The sequence below is a fragment of the Mobula hypostoma genome, chromosome 3 (genome assembly GCF_963921235.1).
Source record: "Mobula hypostoma chromosome 3, sMobHyp1.1, whole genome shotgun sequence".
Taxonomy (NCBI): domain Eukaryota; kingdom Metazoa; phylum Chordata; class Chondrichthyes; order Myliobatiformes; family Myliobatidae; genus Mobula; species Mobula hypostoma.
Window position 1 is genome coordinate 221,422,983 of NC_086099.1, and position 15,487 is coordinate 221,438,469.

General features: G+C 42.5%; 1 protein-coding gene across 2 annotated transcripts in view; it reads right to left on the bottom strand.

The window, feature by feature from the left end:
• The window catches only part of mindy4 (MINDY lysine 48 deubiquitinase 4), a 291,924-nt gene that overhangs the window by 47,897 nt on the left and 228,540 nt on the right, over positions 1 to 15,487 (bottom strand). For both annotated transcript variants that reach the window (XM_063044570.1, XM_063044571.1), the window contains one exon: positions 3,248 to 3,428. In XM_063044570.1, the coding sequence (XP_062900640.1) occupies positions 3,248 to 3,428 (181 nt within the window). The remainder of the gene's footprint in view (positions 1 to 3,247; positions 3,429 to 15,487) is intronic.

Below are 15,487 nucleotides of genomic sequence, written 5' to 3' on the forward strand. Positions count from 1 at the left end.
TCAGAAAGTGGAATGGTGGGTTAGAAAGTTTGGAGATGACACAAAGTGGTTAGAGTAGAAGGTTGTCACAGGTTACAATACAGCACTGCCAGGATGCAGAGCAGGGCTGTGAAGTGGCAGATGGAGCTCAACCCAGAGAAGTGTGAAATGATTCACTTTGGAAAGTCAAACTTGAAGGTAGAGTACAAGGTTAATGGCAGGATTCTTAGCAGTGTAGCGGAACAGAGGGAAATTGGGGTCCAGGTCCCAAGGTACCTCAAAGTTGCTGTGCAAGTTGAAAGGCTGGTTAAGGTGGTGTATGATGTGTTGGCCTTCATTTATTGGGCGATTGCATTCAAGATCCACGAGGCAATGTTGCAGCTTTATAAACTCAGGTTAAACCACACTTGGAATATTTTATTCGGTTCTGGTCACCTCGTTATAGGGAGGATTGGAAGCTTTAGAGATGATGCAGAGGAGATTTACCAGGATGCTGCCTGAACTAGAGAGCATGTCTTATGGGGAAAAGTATGAGCAAGCTAGGGCTTTTCTCTTTGGAGAAAAGGAAGATTACAAGTGACTCAGTAGCGGTGTATATGATGATAAGAGGATTATAGACAGAGTGGACAGCCAGAGCCTTTCCCAGGGTGGAAATAGTTAATCCGAGAGAACCATTTTAAGGTGATTGAAGGAAAGTATAAAGAGGATGTTAGTAGGTTCTTTATTCATAGTTGAAAGTACATGGAATACACTGCTGGGGTGATGGTAGAGGCAGATATATTAGGGGCATTTAAGAGATTCTTAGATAGGCGCGTGGGTGAAAGAAAAATGGAGAGTGATGTGGGAATGTTAGACTGATCTTGAAGTAGATTAAAACGTTGGCACAACATTGTGAGCTGAAGGGCTTATTCTGATCTATGTTCTATGATTCACTCAGAAGATAAAACACTGGTATAGAAAGACTGTTGGATAGATTTTTTGCATGGTAGGGGATTTAAACGTTATGGGGAAAAGGCAGGTAGGTGGATGTGAGTCCAAGTCCAGATCAGCCATGATCTTAATAAATGGCAGAGCAGGCTAGATGGGCTAGATGGCCTAATCCTGCTCCTAGTTCTTATGTTCTTATGAATTAATGGCTGTGAACTTATTGTAGCTTGCAAGAAATAAAGGAAAAAATAAGGAATTACTTTTTTAAAATTACTTGTACTTGCAGAAATGTGCCTTCAGCCAATATTTTCTTTACATTAACTTTTATAAAGAATTTCTCATTTATACATTTTACAATGCTTCATAACATTCAGGAGACAGAACTGAGGCCAAGGGAGCTTTTTGGTCTGAACACCACCTAGTGTTTCTCAAGGTTTAGTCCTTCAACTGGCATTGAGACCAGAGACCCAGCCATGAACACAGTGAATGTTGAAGCAGCCTCGAAAGGCCTGCCCCTGCTCCTGTTTTCTATCCGAGGCTTGGATAAGGTGCATAGCACAGTCTTTTCCCCCATGGTAGGTAAGTCCAAAGCATAGCTTTAAAGGGAAAGATTTAAAAGGGGACCTAAGGAGCAACTGTAATATGGAAAAAGCTGCCAGAGGAAGTGTTAGAGATGGGTACAAATCTGCCATTTAAAAGATATTTGGACAGGTACATGGTTTAGGCAAAGTTTAGAGACATATCGGCCAAATTCAGGCAAATGGGAATCACTCAGTTAGGCAATTTTGTTTCAATCTTAATTTTCAACTAACCTCCACCCTCAACAGCATTTTGCACTGAAGCTCTTCTTGACATCATCACTAACACAGTAAAGATCCTGCTTTCTTATTCTAGTCTCCCCCCCCACCCCGCAAATGAAAAACCTATCACATTGCCTCCTCGACAATCACTATTAAACACTTTCAGCAACTCTATAAGACCAAAAGACACAGGAGCAGAATTAGTCCATTTGGCCAATCTAGGCTGATCCATAGAAAACATAGAATAGAAATATACAAAATTTACAGCACAATACAGGCCCTTTGGCCCACAAAGCTGTGCTGAACATGTCCTTATCTTAGAACTACCTAGGCTTACCCATAGCCCTCGACTTTTCTAAGCTCCATGTAGCCATCCAGGAGTCTCTTAAAAGACCCTATTGTTTCCGCCTCCACCGCTGCCGGCAGCCCAATCCACACACTCACCACTCTCTGTATACAAAACTTACCCCTGACATCTCCTCTGTACCTACTTCCAAGCACCTTAAAACTATGCCCTCTCGTGCTAGCCATTTCAGCCCTGGGAAAAAGCCTCTGACTATCCACACGATCAATGCCTCTCATCATCTTGTACGCCTCTATCAGGTCACCTCTCATCCCCTGCCATTCCAAGGAGAAAAGGCCAAGTTCACTCAACCTATTCTCATAGGCATACTCCCCAATCCAGTCAACATCCTTGTAAATCCCCTCTGCACCCTTTCTATGGTTTCCACGTCCTTCCTGTAGTGAGGCGACCAGAAGTGAGCACAGTACTCCAAGTGGGTTCTGACCAGGGTCCTATATAGCTGCAACGTTACCTCTCGGCTCTGAATCTCAATCCCATCATTTGATCATGGCTGATTTATTATCCCTCTCAATCCCACTCTCCAGCCTCCTCCCCGTAACATTTGTCGTCCTTACTAAACAAGAACCTATCAACCTCCACTTTAAGTACACCCAATCACTTGGCCTCCACAGCAGTCCATAGCAATGAATTTCACAGATTCACCACCGTCTAGCAAAACAAATTCCTCCTCATCTCAATTCTAAAGGGACATCTCTGTATTCTGAGACTTACCCTTTGGTTCTTGAATTTCCTACTATAAGAAACATCCTCTACACATCCACTCTATCTAGGCCTTTCAATATTCAGTATCAATGAGATCTCCACTCATATTTTTAAATTACAGTGAGTACAGGCCCAGAGCCATTAAATAACCCTTTCATTCCTAGGTTCATTCTTGTGAACTTTCTCTGAACCCTCTCCAATGCTAGTACATCCTTTCTTAAATAAGGGGCCCAAAACTGCTCACAATACTTCAAGTGTGATCTGACTAATGCCTTATAAGGTCTCAGCACTATATACTTCGTGTCATATTCTAGTGCCTCTCAAATTTCCATACTCAGACTAAGAGAAAGTTGGTCCAAGTAACCTGCCTTAAGCGAGCTGAGTTAGCCTGTCCTTTCTCAGGTTGTTATTTCCAACAACTCTGGAAATGATGATCTGAGAATAGCCTGGCACACAAAGGGAATGGATTACCAACCGACTGTCAGACGAATTTCATCCTGCTGATTTGCCAGGCCATCGTAGTAATACAGGTCGAATCTCCTCTCAGACTTCCAGTCACTCAGCAGCTCCTTCTTTAGGCAGAACAAGACGCTGAAGTGGCTCTCGCTGCACACCACCCAGATAGGAAACTTTGGTGTCTTCAAGAAGGATCCAACCTGGAAAAGACATCCATATTTTCAGCAATAAAAATAATCATGGTTCACACTGATACATGAATTAAGGGAAGGAGTAGGTCCTCAACCTTGCCCTGCCATTCATTGATTTTCACCCCAACTCTGTATTCTCATCTACTCCAAGTAAACATTCACTCTCCTGTTTATAATTAACAATTCATGTCTCGACCAATTTATGCTTGAATTTCAGTGTTGATCTAACACCACTAAAATCACACAATTTTAGTCACGCAGCTGTTTGTGGGACATTGCTGTGTGCATATCAAGTGACACATTTATTATGTTACAGAACTTATATTGTGATGTTGAAACTTCACTTGGTGTAAAGAGCTTCAGGACAGCCTGAAGAAAGTTGCACACAAATAGGTCAGTTTCTTTTCTGAAGTCAATTTTATATTGTGTAGTTATATTCATATATAGTTATTTTTGAGTGCCCTTATGTACACGCCTTATATCAATCAAGAAGCAGCAGTCTGAACAGAGTAAGGAGAAACAAAATGGTTCAGACTGTATTCTCTCCCCGGGCCTGTTTAGCTTGTATGCCAATCAAATCCTCAGAGAAACAGGAGTATACAAGGAAAATCAAGGGGTAAGAATTGATGGCAGAATCACCTGTACCCTTCATTATGCTGATGACATGACATTACTGGCTGAAAACAAAATAAAACCTGAAGCAATTGCTAACCAAACTCAAGGAACATAGCCTCAAGGTGGGTCTGCAGCTTAACCTGAGGAAGACTAAGATTATGACTACTGGCAACACTACCAATTTCAATCTCAATAGTTGATAAGTTCAATTTACTTGGATCAATGATTAATACTGAAGTGATAAGCAGTCAAGAAACCGAACGAAGAATTGCCTTGGCAGAGCAGCCATGAAGGATTTAGAAAAGATCCTCAGGAACAGGAATCTATCTCTATGTACAAAGATTCACTTGTGCAGGCCATGGTCTTCACAATGACAGTATATGGTTGCAAAAGTTGGGTGATAAAGAAGAAGGATAGGAAGCATATCAACATCTTTGAACTGGTACTGAAAGAAACATACTACCAATCTAGTGGACCTCTCACTGAACAAACAAATCGGTCCTCAATGAGATCGAGTCAAGTCTCTCTCTGAAGGCTCAAGTGACAAGACTCTACCTATCGTACTTTGGGCACATCATGTGAAAAAACAGCCCCATGGAAAAGGATATCATGCTTGGCAAGGTGGAAGGACAACGGAAGAGAGGAAGGACAACAATCGGATGGATGCAATAAGGACAGCTATGAATGCGACATTATCTACAATGTCAAAGTCATACTTTATTGATCCCGGGGGAAATCGGTTTTCGTTACAGTTGCACCATAAATAATTAAATAGTAATAACACCATAAATAGTTAAATAGTGATATGTAAATTATGCCAGTAAATTATGAAATAAGTCCAGGACCAGCCTATTCGCTCAGGGTGTCTGACTCTCCAAGGGAGGAGTTGTAAAGTTTGATGGCAACAGGCAGGAATGACTTCCTATGATGCTCTGTGTTGCATCTCGGTGGAATGAGTCTCTGGCTGAATGTACTCCTGTGCCCAACCAGTACATTATGTAGTGGATGGGAGACATTGTCCTCTTTTCAGTCACCACCATGAGAGAGTCTAGTTCCATCCCCACAACATCACTGGCCTTACGAATGAGTTTGTTGATTCTGTTGGTGTCTGCTACCCTCAGCCTGCTGCCCCAGCACACAACAGCAAACATGATAGCACTGGCCACCACAGACTCGTAGAACATCCTCAGCATCGTCCCACAGATGTTAAAGGACCTCAGTCTCCTCAGGAAATAGAGACGGCTCTGATCCTTCTTGTAGACAGCCTCAGTGTTCTTTGACCAGTCCAGTTTATTGTCAATTCATAACCCCAGGTACTTGTAACCCTCCACCATGTCCACACCGACCCCCTGGATGGAAACAGGGGTCACTGGTACCTTAGCTCTCCTCAGGTCTACCACCAGCTCCTTAGACTTTTTCACATTAAGCTGCAGATAATTCTGCTCACACCATGTGACAAAGTTTCCTATCGTAGCCCTATACTCAGCCTCATCTGCCTTGCTGATGCATCCAACTATGGCAGAGTCATCAGAAAATTTCTGAAGATGACAAGACTCTGTGCAGTAGTTGAAGTCCGAGGTGTAAATGGTGAAGAGAAAGGGAGACAAGACTGTCCCCTGTGGAGCCCCAGTGCTGCTGATCACTCTGTCGGCCTTTGTAAGAAATGAGCCGCCTTTGTGAGAAACAAAACTCATTTAGGGCAACTATCCACAGCATCGTCATGAGTCGACGACAACTTGATGGCACTTAACAACAATAAGTTATATTCAGTTTAATTCCCACAGGTGGACACTGCTCGGCAAGCCATTGCCAGGTGGCTCATGTGAATGTAGCCACAATCCAGTTGAAGGGAAGCTTGGCACCAACTCATTAAAAATACCATATGAAGAAATTGCATGAATGTAATTATACAGTGTTTTACCAGAGGAAATATAGATTTCAGAGGCTTTTAGCCGTCTTCTTCAGCCTTCAGATTTGTTCAGTACTCCCTACCTTCTGCACACAATGCTGCTTCACATAACATTGCAGAGCCAATAGCAACTAGAACCACCACTATTTTAAACAACCAATATGTTCCTGATGATAAACCTCCTCTTCCTCAAATTGATTAAGGTCCTCTGTTGATTGGGATCGATCATGAATGTTTTATTTCAACTGTCTATGCGATACACAACCCATTAAGCAAGCCAAGGCAATACGATATGAAGAGCAAGCAAACTGTTGCCCATGTAGCAGACACTCCCTTTCCACACAGCTGATGAATCCAAAGGAACAGCAGGGACTGGTCCAGTTTGGCACCAGCAGGATCGCAGGAGTTGCCAGTCAACGTTGAACTCAATGTACAACTGCCACAGGGACTCCAGCTCTGGATTTTTCATCAGGGTTTACTCCCGAAGCCTTTCCCATGAGTGGGTATAGCCGCAAGGCAGTAAAGGTTTGAGATCAGTGTTTCCTTTTCCTAGGTGAGCTGCCAACCACGGCTGACGGGCCCCATCTGCCTGAAGCGACTGGTTTTATGGCGCCAGTATCCCGCCTTTGCCCTTCTCCTGTCGGTAAAAACAGTTCCACTGGGCTTAGTAGCTGATCTACACGTGAAGCCCAGGAGCTGGACTTGGTTGTCAGAGGCTATTTGAGGCACACAGCATTGAGAGCATTTATTAGGTAATGGGAACTTATCCCCACTACCACCCCTGGCTCAAACAACCTAAAGAAGCCTTCCTCTGATCAGGCAGTGCTTAATATACAAGCACAAAACTCCTTTAAGTGCTGTTTTTATTGGCAATTCTTCAAGATTCAATAGCGTTTAATGTCATTTCCTGTATGCAAGTTACCTCAGATCTGATGCAGCACAATAAAAACACAAAAAAAAATGCATAATAATAATAATAATAAAAAAAGACAATAGATATAAATACATAAGATAGCTTAAACATAGTACATAGATTTATTGTATGTCCATTATATGACACTAGGCATAGAGTGTCTGTACTTACAAGTAACTGGCAGGAAACAATAAAGTAGTTACTGTGCTTCTTTCAAATTAAGTGAAGGTTATTTTACAAAAAGCCAGCGGTTATACTTCATTAGGAGTTTGAGGAGATTTGGTGTGCCACTAAAGACTCATGGAAATTTGTACCATGAAGAATATTCTGCCTGGTTGCGTCACGTCTGGTACGGAGGCTCCAGCGCACAAGACTGAAAGAGGCTGCAGAGTTGTATATTCAGCCAGCTCCATCACAGGCACAATCCTCTTCATCATCAAGGGCAGCTTCGAGAGGCAGAGCCTCGACAAGGCGTCATGTATCACTAAGGATCCTTACCATCCAGGTCATACCCTCTTCTCATTACTACCATCAAGGAGGAACTACTGGAGCATGAAGGTCCATGCTAACATTTTAGGTACAGATTCTTTCCCTCTGCTATCATGTTTCTGAATGGTCCATGAACCCAGGAACATTACCTCACCATTCCTCTTTTGCACTATTTAGTTATTTTTTTTTGCAAATTAGTATTTTTTTTAATGTATTGCACTGTGCTGCTGCCACAAGAGCAAATTTGATTTCTTGTGTGAGTGATAATAATTCTGATTCTTACATCGTGGCAGTCCAGTGGCTGAGCTTTAGAGTTACTGCATTGCAGCTCCAGTGATGTGGGTTCAATCCTGACTTCTGGTATTGACCTCGTGGAGTTTACATGCCCTCCCTATGCACCCCTCCCCCATACGATTCCTCCCATGTCCCAAAGGCTCAATGGCCACTCTAAATTTCCACTGGTGTGTCGGTGAGTGGTAGATTTGATGGGCCTGAGAAGGAAAGGTTGAATTGATGGAAATGTGAATAGAATAAAAATGGGTTGGTTATGGTCATTGTAATCCAAATCAAGTTCATTAAATACGTTGTTCTGTGGCAGCAATACATTCCCATACATAGTAAAAAAAAATCATAAGTTACACTAAGAAATTTTATAGAGTGGATTCCAGTAAAACGGGCCATCACTTAATCAAGGGGACCATTTATTTGGGACAATTCGTAAAGAACAAAAACTAAATCGAGAAAATAGCTGGGAATCTGTTCATCTATTTGGGACTCTATGCCACTTAATTGGGACAGGAGACTATTGCCGAACAGTTTCTAACTAGTGTCAGTTGCATGCCCTTGCATGGCCGTTAGACTCTACACCATGCTTAGAGTGAACAGTTTTTAAATTGCATCAGTTGCGTGCGTTTGTGTTCAAAAAGCAGTGATTTTTTCACTGATAATTTGTGAGAAGTAAGCAGTTAAGACAATTCAGAATTGTTTTGCTCACTGCAGTTTCAAGCTTTCAGGCTTAGAGATACTGGAAAAAGCCTGGAGTGAAAATAAAACAATTTCACTACTTCTACAAGTTCGAAATTACGAAGGTATCGACAATCATCTTGAATGTTACAAAGAAAATGAGGATTTGGAGGATGCAATCGTCTAAAGCACTGTATGAAGGCAGTGCATTATCTGCACTAAGTGTCTGCGCTGATTTTGTTAATTTACAGTCAATCAAAAGAACATGGCATAGAAACTCCGTCATTAATAACTACTAGGAACTAATGCAGTTTTATTGTACAGTAGAGATACTGGTAGTGTTCATATTTGTTCTGTATTTCATTTAAATATACAAACTGATATTCAGATATGCCTTTTAACTATTTCCATGAATCTTCAGCTAATTGGGCAGCTGCTTAATTGGATCAAAATGTACTGGTCCAATGTGTCCCAATTATCAGGAAACCATTGTATACCGTATATTAAAAAAATCAAATTAAATAACTAGTGCAAAATGAGAGCAAAAAAAACCAAGGAAAAAGAGTGAGGTACTGTACATTGGTTCATTGTCCATTCAGAAATCTAATGGCAGTGGGGAAGAAGCTGTTCCTAAAACACTTTGAGTGTGAGTCTTCAGCTCCTGTACCTCCGTGAAGAGGGCACGTTCTGGGTGATGGGGGGTTCTTAATGATGAATGCATCTTTTATGAGGATTTGCCTTTTGAAGAAGTCCTTGATGTTGGGCAGGACAGTGCCCATGATGAACTGGGTGAGTTCCGATCCTGTGCAGTAGCCTCTGCATACCAGGCAATGATGCAACCAGTTAGAATACTCTTCATGGTACATCTGTAAAAAATTGTGAGAGTCTTTGGTCTCCTTGACTTGAGTGCCAGGTGGCACAGACTCTGTGGCAAAGGGCCGACTTTCCAGCTCTATGGTCCAATGACACATATTAATGTGTCAAGCGGTGCACATCAGATGCAATTAAACTTTTGAAGGCTTTTACATTAAATTCAACAACTTCAATGATAAAAGTCTCATCTGCAATTTCAGATGCTTCTATGGACTAACTCCTTACTAACTACAACCTCTACAATACGGTAACCAACCAAATAATGGAAATCCAGAACAACACACACAAAATGCTGGAGGAACTCAGCAGGTCAGGCATCATCTATGGAGCGGATCAAACAGTCAGTGCTTCGAGCTAAGACCCTCCATCAGGACTGTAACTGACCCAAATGTCAGTCCCTCCATTTTGTCCTCGCATTCATCCCCATTGTTCATCACTGAATCTCCAGCAGCTTGGCAATGTGTGAAATTTTTGCTTGATAATGCTCCTATAAAATGCCTTCAGGTGTCTTGGTGTGATAAGAGCACTCTATACATTGAAGTTAGGAATCATTACAATATGGGAGGCAATTCAGCCGAATAAACACAAGGCAGCTCGATATAGAGCAACACAGTCAATCCAATTCCCACAAACTTTTTCTGTAGCCTTGCAAGTTATTTAGCCTCAAGTGCTTATCCAGCATAGTTGAGAAGGCGTTGACCTCCGTTAATTCTCACCAGCTATACGACCTCTAATATAGCAAGCGGGAGACAAACTACTAAAAGATGAAAAAACAATAATGGTTGGTTTGGAGAACTGATCTGCTGGAGAAACAGGAAACAGCCTGCTAATAAGAGATTGACGCACATTGCTTATGACGTGAAAGGCTTTTGTGAGTAGGACACTTTATTGGGTCGGCACAGATCAACCATTTAATGAGTCCTGTGAATGCTACGAACCTCCAGAATGGAGGGCTGTGTACAAACAAGGTAATGACAAATATCTCTGTGTATATTAAAGTCAAAGTCAAAGTATAATTTATTATCATATACTACTTTGAGATTTGTTTTCTTGCAGGCATTCACAGAAAAATAAAAATACAATAGAATTTATGGAAAAAAACTGCATAAACAAATACTGACAAGCAACAAATGTGCAAAAGAGGAGAAAATAAGCAAATAAATAAACAAACATGAGTTTTAGAGCACTCAAAAGTGAATATGTAGGTTGTAGAATCAGTGAAGTTATCCAGACCGGTTTTGGAGCTTGATGGTTGGAGGATAATAACTATTTCTGAAACTGCTGGTGTGGGATCGAAGGCTTCTGTACCTCCTTGCTAGTAGTAGTAGCGAAAAGAGAGCATGACCTGGATGGTGGGGGTCCCTGAAATTTATATATGAGGGGTATATGGAAGGAATATCACAGAAAGTTGCTATTAAAGTTGGAGACTGGAATTCTACTGAAATAGGATTAGAAACCCACTAAAATTATGCTTCTGCATCAGTCTGTGTCTGTCTGTCCTTCTGCACAAAATGTCCTAATAATACTTCTGTTCGTTTTCCCAGTGGTAATTCGACATCTATATCTTATACTGTACCTGAATATCAATTAGTGCAAACAAACATTCCGTATATTTTTCTTTCAAAAATTTCTCATAGAATGTGAGAATAGGGAAAAATGCTTTTCCAGGCTCATTAAGGAAGTTGAGTCTGATCCTAATCCACTTTCACGGCTTGAAACATACAAATTCCTTGTTCCTAATCTTCCCTCTGAACTGTGCCAAGGTTCTGGTATAATTTTACTTCCAGTAATTTTTCCCCTCCCCTCTTCCTCTTCTTCAATTCCCCACAATGGCCTCTTACCTCTTCTCTTCACCCGCCTATCATTCCCTCCCTCCACCTTCTTATTCTGGCATTCCCCCGCCCCTTCCTTTCTGTCCTAATGAAGGGTGTTGGTGTCAGCTAGAAAGGTCAACAGTTTATTCATTTCCATAGATGCTGCCTGACTTGGTGAGTTTCTCCAGCATTTTCTGTGTGTTGTTTGATGTCATTATGCATGCTGGAATACGTGCGCTGTTTCAGCCTGGGAAATAACTCTACAACCTGTGTTACGTCTGGAAATTTTCATCTGGTTCTGCAAATAACCTCCCTATTTTGCAAGGTAATGCTACTTGGAAAGGTTTACACCCCACAGAAACTAAACACACCACTGCTGTTAAAGGAAAATAAGTATTTGCGAGGTAAAATTTCACTCAAACTTGGAATTCAAGGTCTGGCAGCATCTCTGTACAACTCAATGTCACAGGGGCACTGAGAGGCAGCTGGTATTATGTAACTAGCACTTTGGCACAGGAATGAAGGGGATAATACTAATTCAAATATGTTTTTAAAAATAAGCTTCCAAACAAGAAACTGGTGTTCTGGGAATAGGATACATTATTGTGATTCATTTTGTAAGGTTCACGAACATTAGGTGATAGATCAATAAATATTCTAATATCTCTCTCTGATCTCAATTCATAGAGATGTCATTGACATGTGACAAGGGAGAGAAGTGAGACTTGAATGCTAAATTTTGGTATTTTGACCATATAGCTTCAGAATGCATCCTGAATTTGTCACATCATTAATGCTAAGCCTCTAGTTATTAAAAGGGCAGCTGCCACATCTACATAACCTGAATTTCCTTTACGTTTGTACCTCAAAACCATAAAACTCTAAGACATAGGAGCAGAATAAGGCCATTCAGCCCATTGAGTCTGTTTCACCATTCCACCAAGACTGATTTACTCCTCCTCTTAATCCCATTCTCCTACCTTCTTCCCCATAACCTTTGAGACCCTGTCTAATCAAGAGCTAATCAACCTCTGCTTTAAATATAGCCAATGACTTGGACTCCACACCTATCTGTAGCAGAGAGGGGAAGGGGAGGTGGAGAGGGGGGTGGAGAGGGGAATGGGGAGGTGGGGATGGGGAGGTGGAGGTGGGGGTGGGGGAGCTGGGGGAAGGGGAGGTGGAGAGGGGGATGGGGAGGTGGAGGAGGTGGAGATGGAGGGATGGGGAGGGGGAGTTGGAGGGATGGGGAGGGGGAGTTGGAGGGATGGGGAGGGGGAGTTGGGGGGATGGGGAGGGGGAGATGGAGGGATGGGGAGATGGGGATGGGGGGATGGGGGGGCAGGGGAGATGGGGGCGGGAGATGGGGGGGCGGGAGATGGGGAGGGGGAGGGGAGAGGAACAGGTGGAGAGTGTGAGGGGAGAGGGAGAGTGTGAGGGGGAGATGGGGGATGGGAGGGGCAGGGGGGACGGGGAGGAGGAGATGGGGGATGGGGAGGAGGAGATGGGGGATGGGGAGGGGGAGATGGGGGAGGGGGAGATGGGGAGAGGGAGAGTATGAGGGGGAGGGGGTGGGAGGGGACACACATAGGAGCAGAAGTAGGCTATTTGGCCCATCCATCTGCTGATTAATTATCTCTCTCAACATTCTTCTACCTTCTCCTCATGACATTTGGCACCCTTACTAGATAGAGAATAACCATGATTGAATTGAGTTGTGCAGCATGCTTGAAAGGCCAAATAGCCTGATCCTGCTCCTATTTTCCTTTTAAGAACTTCACGCTTCAATAAGATCACCAATTCTTCTAATCTCAGGTATCCTCATTTTCAATATTGTTTAACATATACCTACTTTCTGAAAATCCAGATGCATTGCATCTAGTGCTTCCACTTATAAAAACCTGCTGGTTACTATTTCAAAAGTCCATGTTGATTTCACCCTTTTTTTTTTACCCTGAAACCCTATTCACAGGTTTGTAATGGAAAAAGGTATTTTTTCCTCTCTGATATCAGGTCTATTAGTCTCAAGTTCTGTTTCTCTTCTCACCCCTGTGAATGCCTACATTTGCACCAGAATGTGTGGTGACACTTGTGGGCTGCTCCCAGCACATCCCTAGGTACATTAGTTGTTATGCAAGCGACACATTTCACTGTATGTTTCAATGTACATGTGATAAATAAATCTAAATCTGAATATTGTATAATCTGCTACCTTCCAACCTGTAAGAGATATTTGAAAATCTGGGTTAAAGTGGACCTGCTGCTTTTCACACTCATGATATATGGGATCTGGTCCAGAGCATGTACAAGGTTTATCTGATTAACATTTCATGTGCCATTTCTTCACAGATACGGGTTTCCCCCACTATCCAAAGGTGGAACGTTCCTATGAAACGGTTCGTAAGCCGAAATGTCGTAAAGCGAAGAAGCAATTACCATTTATTTATATGGGAAAATTTTGTGAGCATTTGCAGACCCAAAAATAATCTACCAAATCATGCCAAATAACACATAAAACCTAAAATAACAGTAACATATAGTAAAAGCAAGAATGATATGATAAATACACAGCCTATATAAAATAGAAATACTAAGTCCAGAACGAGGGGTCACAGTCTGAGGATAAAGGGGAAGCCTTTTAGGACCGAGATTAGGAAAAACTTCTTCACACAGAGAGTGGTGAATCGGTGGAATTCTCTGCCACAGGAAACAGTTGAGGCCAGTTCATTGGCTATATTTAAGAGGGAGTTAGATATGGCCCTTGTGGCTAAAAGGATCGGGGGTATGGAGAGAAGGCAGGTACAGGGTTCTGAGTTGGATGATCAGCCATGATCGTAATGAATGGCGTGTAGGCTCGAAGGGCCGAAAGGCCTACTCCTGCACCTATTTTCTATGTTTCTATGTTTCTCTACAACGATTGCCTGCACAGATTTCCGTAGCGAAAATCTCACGCAAGCGCTCTCGGCAGAAAATCTCACGCAAGCGCTGTTGGCATAAATGCGCTCTCCAGTAACCTTTAAACTATGAAGCTGCCAAATCTACCAAATAACACATAAAAATACACAGCCTATATAAAGTAGAAATAATGTATGTACAGTGTAGTATCACTTACCAGAATTGGGAAGATATCGAGCACACTGATGATGGTGTGTTAGACTGAGTCGTCGCAGGCTGGGCGGTGCAGTGGCCCCCACCCTCCAGGCCGCCGACTGATACACTGCCGTGAAGCACGCAGGGGTAGCCAGGAGGCACACAGCACATCTTTAAGAAAAAAAGCCGAAATAAACATGCTAATTAATTAGGTGCTGCCCAGCACGTAAATGTTGGCGCAGATCAGAGGCGATTGTCAATTGCATCGGCACTGATCTGGGCCGACAATTACTTGCTAGGCGGCACCTAATTAATTAGCATGTTGATTTCGGCTTTTTTCTTAAAGATGTGCTATGTGCGTCCCGGCTACGTTGCATTTTCCACGAATCGGTATCTGTCCGTGGCCTGGGGGTTGGGGTGGTGGGACACTGGGGTGTCATCTCATCGTCGATCAGGGCAGGCAGCTCATCTTCTCTTATGACTGCCCGCCTCGATGTCGAAGGTCGAGGTTCGTCGTCTGCTGTGGCTGATGTGGAAGGCTTGCTTGACTGCTGAGCCTCGCATATTTTTCTATCACACAGTTCTTTAATAAGGACTCAAACCATCCTGCAAATATCTCCTAAACCGACAAACCCTTTCAAAATTAAAGTCGTACTTTATCATTACTCATTCGGTTTCGATTGTTATCATTTCCTCTTCCAATTGCATCAGCTCTTCATCTGTCAGTTCATGGTGATGGGATGCCAAAACCTCTTCAACATCATGTTCGTCAGCTTCCACAAGCCAAACTCACGTTGTCCTTACTTCGTTCACCACGATCAAAATGCTTAATTATGTCTAGTTTTACCGTAAGTGTAACACCGTTACGAGCTCTTTCAGGCTTTTCCGATACCATAGAACTCATCTTGCAAACGGCTGCTCACAGGCATGTGTTAAAGCAAAGCAGTTCCGAATCCGGGGCAGAGCGGCTGCTCAGGGCGCGTTCTGCCTTTTATCGCACGCTGATTTTTTCGCGCACTGAATTTTTTTTCGTGACAGTGAGGTTTCGTAAAGCAAACGTTCGAAAAGCGGGGGACACCTGTACTTATTTCTTTAATAATTCCCATTGCTTAATAGCTTCTTGCTTTTTCATATTTCTGAATTATTTCTTCAGTTTTACACTGTGAAAGCAGAATGCAATGTTTATTAAATGTCTCCGCTATTTCCCTAATTAGTATAAATTTCCCTGCCTGTTGGTTGTAACAAAAAAGTGTACATTTCCATTAACACAAGAGATTCTGCAGATGTTGAAAATCCAGAGCAACACACACAAAATGCTGGCGGAACTCAGGTCAGGAAACAGCTTTGGAAAAGAATAAACTGGTGAAGGATCTCAGCCTGAAACGTCAGCTCTCTATTCCTCATT